This window comes from Camelus ferus, chromosome 13, assembly GCF_009834535.1.
Source record: "Camelus ferus isolate YT-003-E chromosome 13, BCGSAC_Cfer_1.0, whole genome shotgun sequence".
Lineage (NCBI taxonomy): Eukaryota > Metazoa > Chordata > Mammalia > Artiodactyla > Camelidae > Camelus > Camelus ferus.
This window is the reverse complement of record NC_045708.1, coordinates 43763842-43781536: the sequence shown is the minus strand read 5'-3', so window position 1 is coordinate 43781536 and position 17695 is coordinate 43763842. Positions and strand designations below refer to the sequence as shown.

General features: G+C 36.2%; 1 protein-coding gene and 2 long non-coding RNA genes across 7 annotated transcripts in view; 2 read left to right on the top strand and 1 right to left on the bottom strand.

Moving 5' to 3' along the window:
- Positions 1 to 5549: 5549 nt before the first annotated feature.
- HOOK1 (hook microtubule tethering protein 1) overlaps positions 5550 to 17695 on the bottom strand; it is a 57352-nt gene continuing 45206 nt past the window's right edge. For both annotated transcript variants that reach the window (XM_032494400.1, XM_032494399.1), the window contains 6 exons: positions 17204 to 17238; positions 16622 to 16704; positions 15924 to 16024; positions 13152 to 13253; positions 10891 to 10959; positions 5550 to 9176 (listed from right to left, as the gene is read on the bottom strand). In XM_032494400.1, the coding sequence (XP_032350291.1) occupies positions 9006 to 9176; positions 10891 to 10959; positions 13152 to 13253; positions 15924 to 16024; positions 16622 to 16704; positions 17204 to 17238 (561 nt within the window). In that variant the 3' untranslated portion in view covers positions 5550 to 9005. The remainder of the gene's footprint in view (positions 9177 to 10890; positions 10960 to 13151; positions 13254 to 15923; positions 16025 to 16621; positions 16705 to 17203; positions 17239 to 17695) is intronic.
- Positions 9476 to 12072, top strand: LOC116668027. Its single transcript, XR_004325073.1, has 3 exons — positions 9476 to 9620; positions 10365 to 10461; positions 11909 to 12072. It is a non-coding gene; the product is annotated as an uncharacterized LOC116668027 (long non-coding RNA).
- The window catches only part of LOC116668025, a 35524-nt gene continuing 29944 nt past the window's right edge, over positions 12116 to 17695 (top strand). For 3 of the 4 annotated variants that reach the window (XR_004325068.1, XR_004325067.1, XR_004325066.1), the window contains exons 1-3: positions 12116 to 12256; positions 14475 to 14622; positions 15688 to 15910. This is a non-coding gene — a long non-coding RNA (uncharacterized LOC116668025). The remainder of the gene's footprint in view (positions 12257 to 14474; positions 14623 to 15687; positions 15911 to 17695) is intronic. The other variant, XR_004325069.1, reaches the window with a different exon arrangement.

Here is a 17695-nt window from a genome sequence, read left to right as displayed (position 1 = left end):
TTGATGACTGTACTTTGTAGTATAGTCTGAAGCCCAGGACTGGGATTTCTCCATCTCCACTCTTCTTAAAGTTGTTTTGTCTTCAGGGTCTTATGTTTTGCCATATAAGTTTTAAAATGTTTCATTCTAGTTCTGTGAAAAATGCCATTGGTATTTTGATAGAGATTACATTGAATCTGTAGATTGCCTTTGGTAGTATGGTTGTTTTAACAATATTGATTCTTCCAACTGAAGAATATGGTATATATTTTCATCTGTTTGTGTTGTTTCAATTTTTCTTTAGCATTTTATAATTTTGGAGTACAGCTATTGCCTCCTACGTAGGGTTATTCCTGGGTATTTTATTCTTTTCTGATGTGATAGTAAATGGGATTTTTTCCCCTTCATTCCTTTTTTGATATTTTGTTGTTAGTATATAGGAATGCAACAGATTTTGATATATTAATTTTTGTATCCTACAACTTTACCAAATTCATTGATGAGCTCTAATAGGTTTCTGGTGGCCTCTATTAGGATTTTCTATATGTGGTATCATGTCATCTCCAAACAGTGATGGTTTTATTTCTTTTCCAATTTGGATTCCTTTTTTCTTTGATTGCTGTGGCTAAGACTTTCAAAACTATGTTGAATAAAAGTGGGTTGAGTGGGTATTCTTGTCTTGTTTCTCATCTTAGGGGGAATGCTTTCAGGTTTTCACCACTGAGTATGATGTAAGCTGTGGGATTATCATATATGGCGTTTATTATGTTGAGGTATGTTCCCTCTATGCCCACTTTCTGGAGAGTTTTTAATCATAAATGGATTTTGAACTTTATCAAAAGCTTTTTTCTGCCTCTATTGAGATGATCTTACAGCTTTTACCATTAAATTTGTTAATGTGGTGTACTACATTGACTGACTTGCAGATATTGAAACATCCTTGCACCTCTGGGATAAATCTCACTTGATCATGGTGTATGATCCTTGTAATGCATTGCTGGGGTTGATTTGTTGAGGATTTTTGCATCTGTGTTTGTCAGTGATATTGGCCAGTGATCTTTTTTTGTGATACCTTTCTCTGGTTTTGGTATCAAGGTAATGGTGGCCTTATAGAATGAGTTTGGAAGTGTTCCTTCCTCTTCAATATTTTGGACAGTTTCAGAAGGATAGATGTTAACTCTTTTCTAAGTGTTTGATAGAATTTACCTTTGAAGCCATCTGGTCCTGGAATTTTGTTGGGAATTTTTAAATTACTGACTTAATTTCAGTACTGACAATTGGTCTGTTCATATTTTCTGTTTCTTCCTGGTTCAGTCTTGGGAGATTGTGCCTTTCTAACAACTTGTCCATTTCTTCCGGGTTGTCCATTTTATTGGCTTATAGTTGCTTATAAGTAGCCTCTTATGATCTTTGTATTTCTGGTGTCAGTTGTAAGTTCCTCTTTCATTTCTGATTTTATTGACTTGGGCCCTCTCCCTTTCTTTCTTGATCAGTCTGATTGTAGGTTTATCAATTTTATTCAAAGAACCAGCTTTCATTTTTATTGATCTTTTGTATTGGTTTTTCAGTCTCTATTTCATTTATTTCTGCTCTGCTCTTTGTGATTTCTTTCCTTCTCCTAAATTTGGGTTTTGTTTTTCCTTCTTTCTGTAGTTACTTTAGGTTTTAATTTTCCTTAAATTTACTGAGGTTTGTTTTGTGGCCCAGCATCTAATTTATCCTGGAGAATGTTACATATGCACTTGAAGAATGTGTATTCTGCTGCTTTGGGATGGGATGCTCTCTATGTATTAAGTACATGTAATCCAATGTATCATTTTAGATCAGTGTTTCCTTACTGATTTTGTGTCTGGATGATCTTCCCATTGATATAAGTGGGCTTTAAAGTCCCCTACTGTTATTGTGTTACTGTCAATTTCTCCCTTTATGTCTGTTAATATTTGCACATATGTGTTTACAATTGTTGTATCTTCTTGGGTTGATCCCTTGTTCATTATGTAGAGTCTTTTTCCCTTATAAAGTCTTTTTAAAAAATCCATGTCTGATATAAGTATTGCTATTCAGGCTTAGTTTTGATTTCCATTTGTATGGAATACTATTTCCTATCCCCTCACTATCAGTCAGTATGTGTCTCTGGATCTGAAGTGAGTCTTTTGTAGGCTGCATATATATGGGCCTTATTATTGTATTGATTCAGCCAGAATATATCTTTTGGTTGGAGAATTTATTCCATTTACATTTAAAGTGATTATCAATATGTATATTCTTATTGCCATTTTGTTAACTGTTTTGAATTTGTTTTTATAGATCTTTTCTCTCCTTTTCCTCTTTTATTCACTTAGCTTACAAGTTGGTAACTATCTTTAGTGTTTTGTTTGGATTCCCTTTTTATTTTTGTGTGTATATCTATTATAGATTTTTGGTTTTTGGTTACCATGAGGTTTTGGTATAGCAGTCTATCTTTGTGATTGCTTTAAGTTGCTGATCTCTTAACTTCTAATGCATTTTTATATACTCTGCATTTTGTACTCTCCTCCCCTCACGATTACTGTTTCTGATACATTTTACGTTTGTTTTGTATGTCCCTTAACTGCTTATTGTGGATACAGATGATTTGACTACTTTTGTCTTTTAGCCTTCCTTCTGGTTTGTATGTATATGATTTCCTACTTTTATTGTGTTTGCTTTTACCAGTGAGCTTTTATGTTTTGTAGTTTTCTTGTTTCTAGTTGTGGCCTTTTCTTTTTCAGAGAAGTTGCTTTAGCATATTGTAAAGCAGGGCTTTTGCTTGTCTCTAAAGCTTTTGATTTCTCCATCAAATTTGACAGCCTTGCTGGATATTCTTGGTTGTAGATTTTCACCTTTCATCACTTTAAATATATCATACCACTTCCTTCTGGCCTGCTGAGTTTCTCTGGAAAAATCAGCTGATAGCCTCATGTGAGATTCCTTGTAATTTTGTTGTTACTGTTGCTTTTCCCCTGTTGCTTTCCATATTCTCTTTAATTTTTGTCATTTTGATTACAAGTATGTCTAGGTGTTTCCCTCTTAGGGCTAATCCTGTATGAGACTCTGTGCTTCCTAGACTTGGGTGACTGTTTCCCAAGTTAGGGAAGTTTTCAGTTATCTCTTCAAATATTTTTCTCAGATCCTTTCTCTATTCTCTTTCTGGGACCACTATAATGTGAATATTTGTGCACTTGATGTTGTCCCAGAGCTCTCTTAAACTGTCCTCATTTCTTTTCATTTTTTTTTCTGTTCTGCAGTAGTGATTTCCAGTATCATCTTCTAGCTCACTGATCCATTCTTCTGTATCATTTAGTCTACTATTGGTTCCTTCTAGAGTATTTTTCATTTCAGTCATTGTATTCTTGTTTGGTTGTTTATATTTTCTAACTCTTTATTAAAAACTTTTAACTCCTTGCTCTGTGCGTCAGTTCTCCTCCTGAGTTCTCTGATCATCTTTACAATCATTGCTCTGAACTCTTTCTCAGATAGATTGCTTATCTTCATTTAGTTTTTCATCTGGGATTTTATCTTCTTTGGAAAATACTTCTCTGCCACTTCATTTTGTCTAAATTTCTATTTGTATTTTTATGTATATGGTAGGTTAGTCATGTTTTTCACCCTTGGAGAAGTGGCCCTCTGTAGACATCCTATGTGCCCCAGTAGTGTACTCCAGAGTAGAGTCTGGCCTGCTTTTTAAAACTTTTTTTTTATTGAGTTATAGTCAGTTTACAATGTTGTGTCAATTTCTGGTGTACAGCACAATTTTTCAGTCATACATGAATATGTATTTGTTTTCATACTTTTTCACTGTGAGCTACTACAAGATTTTGAATATATTTCCCTGTGCTATACAGTATAAACTTGTTTATCTATTCTATACATACCTGTCAGTATCTATAAATCTTGAACTCCCAGTCTGTCCCCCCCCCCACAACCAGAAGTTTGTATTCTATGTGTGTGAGTCTGTTTCTGTTTTATATTTAAGTTCATTTGTCTTCTTTTTTTGATTCCACAAATGAGTAATATCGTATGGTATTTTTTTCTCTTTCTGGCTTATTTCACTTCGAATGACATTCTCCAGGGACATCCATGTTGCTGCAGATGACATCATGTTGTCATTTTTTATGGCTGAATAGTATTCCATTGTATAAATATACCACATCTTCTTTATCCAGTCATCTGTTGTTGGACATTTAGGCTGTTTCCATGTCTTGGCTATTGTAAATAGTGCTATGAACATTGGGGTGCAGGTGTCATTTTTAAGTAGGGTTCCAGGAGTGGAATTACTTGGTCATATGGTTAAGTCTATTCCTAGTCTTTTGAGGAATCTCCATACTGTTTTCCACAGTGTCTGCACCAAACTACATTCCCACCAGCAGTGTAGAAGAGTTCCCTTTTCTCCACAGCCCTTCCAGCATTTGTCATTTGTGGACTTCTGAATGATTGGCCTACTTTTGTGGACTCATTCAACAGGCCTTGGATCATAGTTTTCTTGCTCTGGTGTCTGCTCCCTGGTGGGTGAGGCTATTCTAGAAGCTTGTGGAGGCTTCCATTCAGGAGGGGCCAGTGCCTGCCCACTGGTGGGTGGAGCTGTGTCTTGGCCCTCTGATGGTCAGGACCATTTCTAGAGGCAGATGTAGGCTCAGACATTCTTCCTGCAGCCTGTCTGCTACAGGCTGTTTGTTGGTTGGGGTCAGGTCTTGTTCTTAATGACCCAAGCAAGATGTCTGCCTCCAGGAAGGAGAGTTCATGCAGATGAGTACTACCCTGCATGTCTGCTACTGTCCATGTCCCCAGGGTGAGCCACAGCCAGCCCCTGCCTCCCCCAAGACACCCTTCAAGATCAGCAGGGAGGTCTGGCCCAGGCTCCTATAAATTTACTGCATTTTCTCTTGGTCCTGGTGAGTGTGAGATTTTGTGTGCATCCTTTAAGAGTGAAATCTCTATTTTCTTAGTCCCATGGAGCTCCTGCAATTAAGCCTCAATGGCATTCAAAGCCAAATACTCTGGGGATTCCTCTTGCCCGGTCTGGACCCCTGGGCTGGGGAGCCTGACATGGGCCTCAGAACTCATTGCTGTGGGAAAACTTCTGCAATGTAATTATTCTCCAGTTTGAGGGCACCCTCAACCCATGGGTAAGGGATTTGATTATATCACGAGTCTGCCACCTCCTACCTGTCTCATTGTGGTTTCTTAGTCTTTAGTTATGGAAGATCTTTTCTGGTACATTCCAGTTTTTATCAATGGCTGTTCTGTAGTTGTGATTTTGGTGTGTTCATGAGAGGAGGTGTACTCTGGCTCCTTCTATTCCTCCATCTTGGCTGCCTCCCAGCATACCCATTCTTTTAAGAGGCATACATCACTATTTTCACATTGCTTTGGCCAGAATTGAATTAAATGGTCCCACCTAGTTACAAGGGAATCTGGCATGTAGTTATCCCCCCTGCACGATAACTGTAACATGTTAAAATATGGGGTTCTGTTACCAAAGAAAGAAAACGAGAATGGATATTAAAGGATAAGTAGTAGTCTTTGCCGAAATACAAAAAAAAAACCCCAAATATTCTGGATTTCATATAATGCAAATTGGAGACATAAACAAGCACACCAAAAAAATCACTTTTACACAACATCTCATTACCAAAAAATTTAAATTAGAATTAAATCAATGCAATTATTTTTTCTTTACAAATCTAAGTATTTTAAGTCCTTTATTTAAAAGCAGCAAACAAACATGCACTTGTACCCACTAAAAATTCATCATATCAGACAAAGAATCAGAAGGTTTATTTACTTAAAACATTTGACAAGTATTGTACTATTCTTGGACAATCATTTATTTAAAATAATATTCTAAATACTTACAAAAATAAATCAAGTATTGCTTCTATTTTTCAAGTGTCAAAGTCTTTGCCATAGAAAATAGAAAGAACCTTTTATAAACTAAACATTACATTTAAGCTACATCAAGTTTAATAACTGCACACTATTTTCTTTGCAGTTGTGCTTTACAAATTTCCCAACAGCTTCTTCACAATAAGAATGTATGCATACAACCATATACACACATTTTTACATAGGAACGTTTCTCATTAAATATACATATAGTGGACCTAACACAGTACTATGGCCTAAAAGCCACCTACAGGGCCCATGTGTCACTATCCAGACAGGTGTGGATGCAGACGCATTATCTAACAAACATTCAAATTAGCACTCACGTTATCAAAGATGATGACATCTTAGTAAGGGATACTCAGTTTAATGTTTCTAGACAAGACATTAATTCTTAATCTATATTAAATAATTTGTTCAATAGCCTTATTCATTGAAAAATAGCATGAACTTCAAATATTTCTCAATACATTGAGTTACTCTGAGGATAAACATCATTGTCATATGTATACACACTTTCACTTTTTAAAAAGAGAATATTAATCTTAGAGCAAATGTACACAATTAAAGATCATTCCTAAATTGGTCCTAGGTTTTAATCACTGGCATATTCAATTACTTGTCAAATAGATTAAGTGCTGACTTTCTCTTCCCTGGTATATGCACTCAAGCCTCATAACAGACGTGTATAAATCATGGTTCAAGATGAATATTTATAATGCTTTACCACCCACAGGGTGTCAGTCTCACTACATTAACCAGATGTGGAAAAGAATCTCACTTCTGATCAGTTCCTGAATTTCCATATGATTAATCTCAGTAACATAGAACTTTAAATTACACTAGTAATTTATTAGTATAAATACGTATCAAGCATTTTAAATTCTATCAACTAGAAAAGTGACAAATCACAAAATTTCCTTTTTCTCTATGTAGGAAAAAGAATCTAGTCTTACTACTCAGAAACTGTATGAATTATTTAGAAATTCCAAATATAATAATTGAAAATTTATGAGCAATTGAACTGTGAAAATACTAATTTATTGAAATTGATGTTTTACAGTAAATGTCATTAAAAGGGAGCTTGAAGAGCTTGTGAAATCTCAATTATAAGCAAGTAGTACACATCAAAGCAGCAGATGTCTTAAATTGACCAAAATGTACCAAAATGCTATAATATTTTGAAAATTTTAATTAGCCTTTGAAAATATTTTAGCATGCTTTTCCACTTCACTAAAAGTCACAGGCAAGCAGAGACTACAATAATATATAAAAATGCAGCCCAACAATATAATTGCACCAGTAAAGGACACCAAAATCTAAGAGGTAGTCAAAAGAAGTAACCCTGATAAAACACAGTATCCTGACAGATGCTCCCTAATCTCAGAGACCCACATACAGTAGGAAATTCTTATATTTTCAGTGATTAGAAAACCTCACTGGTATAGAATCTAAAAACCAAGTATCTAAAAGAATAACACTGTAAATGGAACAATACTCATATTTGCAACTAAAAAAAACCCCAAAAAACAAAAACTAAGAATAAAATCATGATTAGAGGTCTGCAGCCTGCAGGCCAAATCTGGCCTACTGCCAGTTTTTGCATAAAGTTTTACTGAAATACAACCACGCTCATTTTACTTACATATTGGGTATGCCTGCTGCATTTACTGAGTCGAGTACTTGCAGTCGATCATATGGCTCACAGAACTTAAACAATTTACTATCTGTCTCTTTACAGAGTTTGCTGACCCTTGGACTAGACATGCTGATAGGTATACAGCTGTTGAACAGCCCTGGGAAGATTAACTATGAATGTCACACACATGGATTCAGTTATAAGGAAGGAAAGATGCTAGTTATATCACAATTCAATTCGCTTCACGTCTAACACTGTCCTAACATTTTCCTTCTTTTCATTTTTGTGATCTGACATCGATGAGCATTTGCAGCTTACTGTAAGAAGTTTAGTGCAGCGCTGTCCCATGGAAATTTCTGCAATAATGGAAGTACCTCTGCACTGTCCAGTACTGTAGGCACCAGCCATGTGTGGCTATCAAGCACTTGAAATGTGGCTAGTACAACCAAGGATCTGAATTCTTAATTTTATTAAATTACCACGTGTGGCTTTTGGCTACATTGGACAGCACAAATTTAACTCAACCAAAATACCAAAGTGTGACTTTCAATAGTGACCAAAAATAATTAACATCTCTGAAGAAACAGCTTTGGGCAGAAACGAATGAAATACGATAAACTCAGCCAAGACTAATTTCTTAATTAGTAAACAAAATCAAACCAACTCCAAACTGTTCCTCCACTGCACTCTTTTTCAAAGTGAGGAGGCAAAACTACTAACATATCTTTTTTTTTTTCAGCAGAAATCCTGATAATTTTATGCTTAAAAGCAAAGATAATTGTTATCTTCATTAATTACATTAAAAAGTATATAGGCATTTCAAAGTATTTTTTAGCTTACTTCCCGTAAGAAAGTCACCTCTTATCCACACCCTTAATGTTTCAACTGTGCTCTACAGAAGATTTTTCCCTAGTAGGTACATATGAGAACTATGACTTCTTCTACATGTGCAAAATTTCCAATTAAGAAGTCATTTCAATAGCCAAATCTTTCAAGTGTCGTTATCCTCCATTACATTATAAAACATACGTACCCATTCAATGACAGAATTAGAGGACAGACGTAAAACCTTAAAGACATCAAGTCAAAAAATCTAACTCCTGTATATTTCTCCATGTGCCTACCTACTTTTGTATGGTCCAAAACAATAAAATATAGATGTATTTTTAGATTCCATATTACTGATTATGTACTGAATATTAACCAAGTTACTGGTACAACTGAAAACGTTAAAATATACAAAGTCACTCTGAAAAGACAAATGTTTGTTTGAGATGTTTGCCTTATACATTCCAGTTATTCACATGTGCTCCCCCAGGTAGCTAATTCTATATTGTTTTCAAAGTCATCTGTCAAAATTAATTTTACGCATTTTGATTTTAAAATATCTGATATCCAGAATCACAGACTTCTTTCCAATCTGGTAGTTAGCTGAAAGATATAAAATATTTTAAGGGCACTTCTGTTCGTTTTCTTTTGCAGTTTAATCAGATGTTGTAGCAGGAATTTTAACAGAGAGATGTCTTCTGGTGTTGGTGATGTGTCGTTGCTGTGCTAGGAAAGACCGTGCAGGGGCACACGCGCCTGTGTCTTTGCAAGTTCCACTGCCGCTCACAAGCCTAGATTCCATCCCCAGTTTCTGGAATGCCAGACTCTGAACAAGAATAAGTAACATGACTATTTAGAGTTGACAAAGTGCTGTTCACATATATAAGGTTATTATTTAATCCTCTAATCAGTTTCTAAACCCTTATTTTTTTCTGTAAAAATGGGAAAAGCACCAGCTTGATAGGATTGTTTAATCTGCACATGGTAATGCTAGTAAGAAAGGAAAAAACATACATAAAACCCAGTTTCTCTATTTTAATCCATCACATTTGGAATTAAAAACTAGTTTAAATAATGTCTTGGAATTATAACAAAGTTCTAAGGTGAATTTTTGTTTTGGCACCATTATGAGTAGACACAGCACAAGAGAAAAGTTCAGCTCAGTGGTTCTCGAAATGCAGTCTCTGGATTAACATATGCCCAACTGGGAACTTAGAAGTGCAAAGTATACCTGTGGATTCGACTCTGACCTGAATAAGCAGCTCTGCAGGTAAGTCCAATCATTAGTGTAGTAACAAGTCGTCTGATGCAACCTGAAGCTTGAGAACCACAATAGTTCCAAACTACTAGGGCCCGTCTATATATCGACACATGACAAATGAGTCGTGGCTGTTGGGCTTCTTACTAAGAAAAGTCATTCCTCTCTCACGAGACCACATAACACAATCTGACTGAACTTATGTAGCATCACAAGTAGTTAGTACAATACACAGTATATAGTAAATGCTCAAAAAACAGAGGTTGAAAAATGATTAAATAATGCATTACTTTGGCTCTAATATCTTTAATGATTTATGTATCAAAAGGCCACAGAGAAACAACAAAAATAATACACAGTCCCTGATATTAACTAGGATGAGGGAAGGTTCTGGGAACACCTCACACAATTTCCTGCAGAGTCTTGATAAATTAAAACAGACTTTACCAGAGGGGAGGGAAAGAACACAGACAAAAAGTACGGTGGCATGAAAGAAAAAGGCATGTTTGAGGAAGGAGAGCCAGTTCTCCGTGGTGAGGCACAGGGCTCACACGGGGAGGGTCTACAAACTGACACTCTGTCATGATAAACAGCAGTGAAGGCAGACAGCGGCCGCACTGTGACCTAGGCTAGCTGATTAGAATACTCAGAAGAACCGTGTAATCAAGAAATGCTACTCTTAAACATCACACCAATACTATGCAAAACAAACTAAAATACATTTAAAGTTATTTTATACTATTTTCTCCTTTTTAGGACTGACAATCATTGAAGAGCAATCTCTGGATTTAAAAAAAAACAAACAAATACAGTAAAGGATATGCTGAGAGGCTTTAGGGATGTAAAATAAATGGTGAGTACCAGAAGTACTTAATTTTGCATGACACCGATATTCACATTTCTACAGAAACCCTTTATGAAGTACAAATGGGGTCTTTTAGCTCCAATAGGGCAATTGTAAAAATGTTTATGAACTGTGTATGCTTCATGTGCATTAACTTAAAGGTCGGTGAGTCATGAAATCTACATAGTGGCTTTGAAAAAGTCAAAATCAACTAAAAACATTAAGCTGAAATATAATTTGGATTTGACCAACATTTAAATTAAAAAAAAAAAAAAACCCAGAAGAGAACACAACAGAAAATGGCTGAGTGCAGCGCACACAGTCAGGGTAACATGTACTAATTTGTGGTATAAAGTATATTTCCTTCTGTGGTTCTTGGTCAAAATGTTTGATAAACACTGTTCTAAACATCCAGTCACCGGCTAAATTTCAACTCACCTTATTATACCAGGCAGAAACAATGAGTTTTTCTTCATAATCACGGAATTTTGCCACTTTACATTCACTCTGGAAAAAGATACGAGGACTATTAAAATCCCAGAAATAAACCCAAATTCCTAAAAATGGAATAATTTGTTCACCGTGCTCATGATCAGGAGAACGTGATAAATGCATTGTGAGGCACACAGAGTAGCTGGAAGGTGAAACTGAATCATGGAGAAATGTCTGCACTCACTTTAGGAACTTTACTGGGAGAACAGATATTAAATAGTAGCAAGCAGGGAACAATTGATTCTTACGCTCCTGTCCCCTGTATCTAGCGAAAAAGGTTAACAAGTGACTTAGGGGACAAGACCAGAGTTGCACCTAGGGAGGAGTCAAAACTAAGGAGAAAGAGGATGTAGTGAGAAACATCCCAGGAGACCCTTTAAGTCCCTGTAAAGATGAGCACACACTCTCTCTCAGTTCTTGGTGACTTGTGTACTAGGCTGGCTGCAAGCCGCCCTGCCCTGGAGACTGACATCCATCTCTCAATCACTCAGATACAATTAGTTCTGTAATTCTGCTGAGCGCCAGCTGTAAGTTGGCTCTTATAAAATGTTACCACCTGAAACACCTGAATGTTCCTACAGCAAGATGCCCGTGATATAAAAGCACACAGGAAACACGGAGGAAAAGAGCCTTTCTGCTGGCTCACGTCCGCTGCAGGCAGACTCCCCGAGGAGGACAACAGATAGGAAAATACCACTGTTATAAACGTTAGTTTTCTTTTTTACTTTTTGCAGTGTGTGTACAGATTAATATACATAAATTAAAGGCCCATATGCTGTGCCCTAACTGAAGATTTTCCTCAGAGCCCTACAGTCAGAGGCACCATCCTGTCACCAGACTCGTGGGGAGCTGCGTCAAGCATCAGCAATCAGTGGTGTGCTCTCACTGGCTTTCCCCGGGAAGCGAATAATCAGAGCAACTGAGATTTCAGAGATCATTCAGTTCCAGTCTCACTGTTTTACAGATGAGGAGACTGACAACCGGAGAGGAGCGAGCGATGACTTTACTCAAGCTGTAACCCTGGCCTCTGATCTGTGTGATACTTCATGTTGGGGGTACAGAGACATGAGGTACAGCTTCTGCACTCTGACACATGCCAGAAAGAAAAATGCTGCTATCGTGGGATGAATTCAAGTTCAAAGCACATGGAATCGCTATGGAGAAGGAACTATGCCCAAGATATATACAAGGGAAGCTTTATAAGGGAGAAGACATTTGCGTTGCATCCTAAAGAATGAACAGCATTTCTTCAGAGAGAAAGCTCTACCCAGTGCCTTTTACAACACTTGACAGGCCTGGACAAGCACTTACAGTAAGTACATGAGGGGGCTGCTGTGTACTCTGGATCTTAAAGTCTTTAAATCTTTAAATATTTTCACCAAAGTCTACTGGCTCAGAAATACTATGAAGAAAATGGTAAGTGAATGTTTCCCAAAATATAACATTCCTAGTTGATTTAAAAAGAAACCAACTATTGATTATGAAAATTGCAAGGTTACTGTATAGAACTCATTACAGCTCTGGAACTGCACAAACATTATTATGAGGAAGTAGATATACTGACTTTGAGAACTGCAGCCAATCTTACCATAGTGTTAAAAAGAGTAGTTTTGTAAAATACTTAGGGAAGAAAACTAGAATGTGCTCAATTATAAAATCTACGGTTATATGATTCCATACTGGCATACCTAACCCAGCTAGGAAAAATGAGTCACTAGCACAAAAATAATTTTAAAATTTAAAGACTCGGCTAATTAAGAACACGTCATCACTAACATAATTTTGCATGATTAACAACCAAGACTGCGCCACCTTCATTCAGTAGCTTAGTGTAATTCTTTAAGCATTTCCTTTTCTCAGGAACTCCAACTGGTAAGTCTGTTTAGGTTCAGGTGAGGAATAGGGAGAAGAAGAAACTCTGGTTCACTGAGTCCACTACCTTTTTAAAAAGGCGGACGCTACCAGAAAGGAAGGGCTATCCTCAGGACTGGCTGTTGCAGAGAGGGAGGAGTACAAGGCAGCAGGCACACAAACATGCAGAGATCAATCTCGTGGGCTAACGAGATGCTCTGTATAAACATACTGACGCTCAGACATGATGCTTCTAACTTCTCGTGGAACTTGATCAATGGCAAATATTTGACAGCAGCTAATTATCATGAATATACAGAATAATTAAAAGGAGATGTGTGAGATGGAAGTTTTACCTCCAGAATCTCAATTCTTCTCTCTTTCTCTGCCAACTGCTTTCTAAGTAGCATTATTTCAGCTGATGCTGGATTTAACTTGGGGTCTAAAGTTTTTATTACCTGTGTAAAGAAAAAAATATTTTATGTTCACTTTATCCTGTCAAGTATTGAAATATAAGAACTGTCCATAAAATCTGTGCAAATACAGTGGAACATTACCCAGAAAGTGATCCAGGAGCTAACTACAGCCTGTTTCACAATCTAATTTGAACAACAAATAGTCTACACTAGAAACGGTGTAAAAATTCAGTACGAAAAAGGAAGATCCCTATCCCCAAATCAAGTTTCCTTCCCCAAATTCCAAGGTTCCATACTCAGGTACTTAGCCTTATCAACCTTGAGCATTTGAGGTCTTGAAATGACCCCTTTCCACATTTACCTGACTTGAATTTTTTTTTAAAAAATTAAAATGAATTCAATACTTACATGGGAATTTGATGACTTTACAAAGTAAGACTAACGTACACATACATTCTCAGCAACAATCTTTTTTACTACCATTACTTAGTTAAATGTAATTCAATATATAAGATAAGAGCCGTCAGTGACTTTTGGTAGCAAGTTCTAGAGTACGCAATCACATTTATGTGAATTACTCAAAGCTGAACAAAAAGGCGTTTGATCAGAATGTTGTTCAGAGACTGAACTAAACTATGCAGTCAGCAGTATGGCAGGAAATCAGCTCAGAAATATCAGATATAGATTACTAGCAAAAACAAGTTCCAATGATAAGGCCATCTATCTCCATGATGTAATTACAAATCTATATTAAGTTTAAAATCACTAAATGAGTTAAGAAAACTTCATCTATGTATACAAAGGTAAAGAAAAAAGACTAGAAGGTATATCCCTAAAAATTAGTGCTGTTCAGAGTGCCAAATGTGGCAGACGGGGCTGCAGCAGTTTACCAGAGCCAGGGGCACCTCTCCTTACGGAGTTCACGTAAAAGCAGACACAGTAAAAAGTTTAAATTATAATTTAATTACAAAGAACACACCATAATTTGTTGCTCTAAGTGATAAAATGTATGGTTGTCATTTTTCTATATTTTCTGAATTTTCTATCATGAACATAGGTTACTATTTTAACCTCCCCTGAAATATAAGAGGTAAAACCAAAATCATGTTTACCAAAAAAAGCAGCTGTTTTAAATTACAGTATTTGATGATAACAAGAATATGGTATTCAATGTCATTGCTTTGTCTAATCCTTTTAGAATGTCATTTAGAAACAGGTACCAAGCATCTCATTAAAATGTTCTTATCTTAATCTTGTTCCTAGGTTGATGTGCCAAATGGAATTATTAGATCATAGGATAACAAACGAAAATAAGGGGAAAAATTTCTATATAAATATGTTGCCTCTCGCCTTGTTTCTAGGAACAAAAAAGAAAAAGAAATGACATCTATTTCCAATAACAGGATGATGAGTAAGTTGAACAATGATATATCCTCTCAACTGAATGAATATTACATAGCCACTCTCCACTCTTTGTTTGCAAATCTGCTCTATAAGCAACTGTCTGTCTTGTTGATTGCTGTACTCCCAGTGCTGAGCGTTAACAGGCACTTAATAAATATTAAATTCATTTATATAACATGAGGATATTATTTTAAGTTTAAAATACAAATCATATGAGACATGATCATACAAACTGTGTATATTATGATAAGCAATCAAGGAGACAACAGGCATAGGAAAAATGCACTGTTAAGAAAATACACCACAAGGTTAATGGTAGTTGTCTCTGGGAAACTTTCTATACATTTTCTACTAAAAGCATTCATACTTTCGTAACTGAGAGAAACTGAACTGTGGCAGACTGCCTGGATGCTTAATGCTTAGCACGCCTGCCTCTTTAGTTGGGTGTGGCCATGTGCCTGAGTTCTGCCCACTGAAATGAGAGGGAAGTGGTTTACACTTGATCCATTCCACATCTAGGCTGTTTTCCTCAGATGTAGTTGGATAATGTCAAGTGAACTTGAGAGCCCCATGCTGAAGAAGGCTGAGCCTCTGTCAGCTTGGGACACAATAACTGCACTTCTTGTGATCAAGGAAAAAACTTCTATCCTGTGAAGCCTTGAGATCTTGGCATTTACCTGTTGCTGCAGGTACTATTTATACCTTAATTAATAAATATAAAACTTAAACATAAAACAGACAGACATATTAGCAGTATTTTGATGCTTTGTCATAAAATTCTCTTCAACTATTCAGTAAATAAAAACGTATGTTAACCTCATCTGCAATTCTTACTGGTTAATTAGGAAAATATATTCATGGACATAAAAGACTGTGATGATAACAGTACTTACAGGTATTTAAGAACAAGTATGAAATGAAAGATTAGTCTAGTGAACATTGGAATAGTCTGACTAGTCTCGACTTCCTGCTAAAACAATTTAAACCAGTTTGAAAAGCTCACGTTTCACAAAGGTGTTCGCTGCAAGAGCTAAAGACTACACACCTGACGGTAGTCATTTTCTCTACTGAGGTCACTACAATCAACGTTTAGACTGTCCCTATGAAGCCCTGTGTTGCTGTATCCAGTGCCGGTGAGCGCGAGAGGGCACAGGACTGAGGTGGAGACGCGGCAGGAACCTGACCTGGAAGGCAGGGCCGTGGGGCACGGCGGGGTGACACAGACAAGAAGAGCAGTGCCGTCCGGCGGGACAGCCCCACTCAGAACCCGGGCCACAGAGACCAGAACCCTGAAAGTAAGTCACTCACATTTCTTGCTTTCTCTAAGTACATTTTGTATCTTTCCTCCATTGCTTTCATATCTTCATCTTTCTTCTGAAGAGCAGCTTCAAGTTCATTGATCTTTTGTACTATTGTTGAAAATAAAATGAAACACGATTAAAAGTGATCCCTCTCATGCAAAAATTGTTTTATCTTCTAAAGACTGATAAGAGAACTTACAGGAGAAACCTTTTCTTCTTCATAGTGAATTCTTATCTAAAACTTTTGAACTACAACCAATATATCCTTGATCATTTTGTATTATTTTTTCTTAAATAATATCTATAATCTGCCTTACTAAGCTGTTTTTCTCCTATCAAGTATTTCAATGAGCAAATGCACCTTTACAATGTAAGTACAACCATTAGGAAATAAAGCATCTTTTCTACATGTTTGAAGTTCATTTTAATCTGACTATAAATTATTTTATACTTCCATAGTATTAGTTCTATTATATTTTACAATGTTTGATACTCCTATATATCAATCAGTTCATTTCATTAGATTTATTTATTTTTTTGCTTTAAGATAAGATCATTAATTACTTAAGTCACTAAAAAAAAATGGTTCTTATTTACAATATATGTATCTAATGTATCTAGCCCAAACACTTATACAGTTCTTGCATCCTTTAACTAAGAAAAGGCAAGTCTTTAGATTTGATCCAGGTTTTTATAAATACCTACCATTCTGGTTTACATCTGGCTGAAGGTCTTCAATGAGCTCTTGTTTCTTCTGTAATTCTTCATGGACCTCTGTTAGTTTTTCCCTAAGTAGTGGAGAGAGCATGCAGCTTTGGAGCCAAACAGACCTAAGAGTGGAAACTGGCTTCTGCCACATAACATTTGCAGACTGTGGGCAGGTCACTTCCTGACCTGTGAAATGGGAATAATACCTGCCCAATATTTTAGGGGTGGGTTGTGAGGATGTAAACTGCTTGACACGTGGTAGGTGCCAAAAAGGTTAAATTTTCCCCCTCTGCCTCCTAAGAAAGTTAAAGGAAATACTTGATAGGTGAAGCATCACACAATTCCACATACTCTAGCTATAGATGACAGAAGCCATTGAAAATGTAGGAGTGTGGGGTCACGGGCAGGCAGGCTGACCCTTTTACCATGTTTTTCTCTTCACTTTTTTGTGGCAGTGGTGAACATTCAATTGGCAGGACATTTGTTTTTCACAAACAAAATCAGGAATGGATATTAACTTTAGGAGCTTTTAAAACCCTTCCCGTCTCATATTTGAAATGAAATATCAGTTTTACTTACATATGAGCTTCCAACTTCTGCTTTAGTTTGCTGGACTATAAAAATTAGAAAAAGTTGCTGTAAGACAACTATTGTGACAAAGATAAGTGTTCCAGACATCAAAATCTCTACCTCCTTTTGAAGGTGTACTATGTAAATTTATAAATGTTTTAAAAATTTATATTTGTTTGTAATAACTTACTTATAAAAACATAAAATTTGGGGTATAGTTTTACTTTAAAGAAGAAAGGAAAGAATAGGAAATTAAACAAGGAAGAGTAAGTACAATGGCAGGAATAAAAATGCTTCATATTCCTGAATAACTTGAAGAAAAGTAGCAAATGCAAGCTGAATGTGATATATTGAGGAGTATCAAACATTTAAAAACCTAAAGCATCATTCGTCTAAAATATAAATAAGATTTTAGACCTTCAATGAAAAAGACTTAACTAAAATAATTATCTTTATAATAAAACCTTATCATTATAAATGCAGGCACTTAAATATTATCAA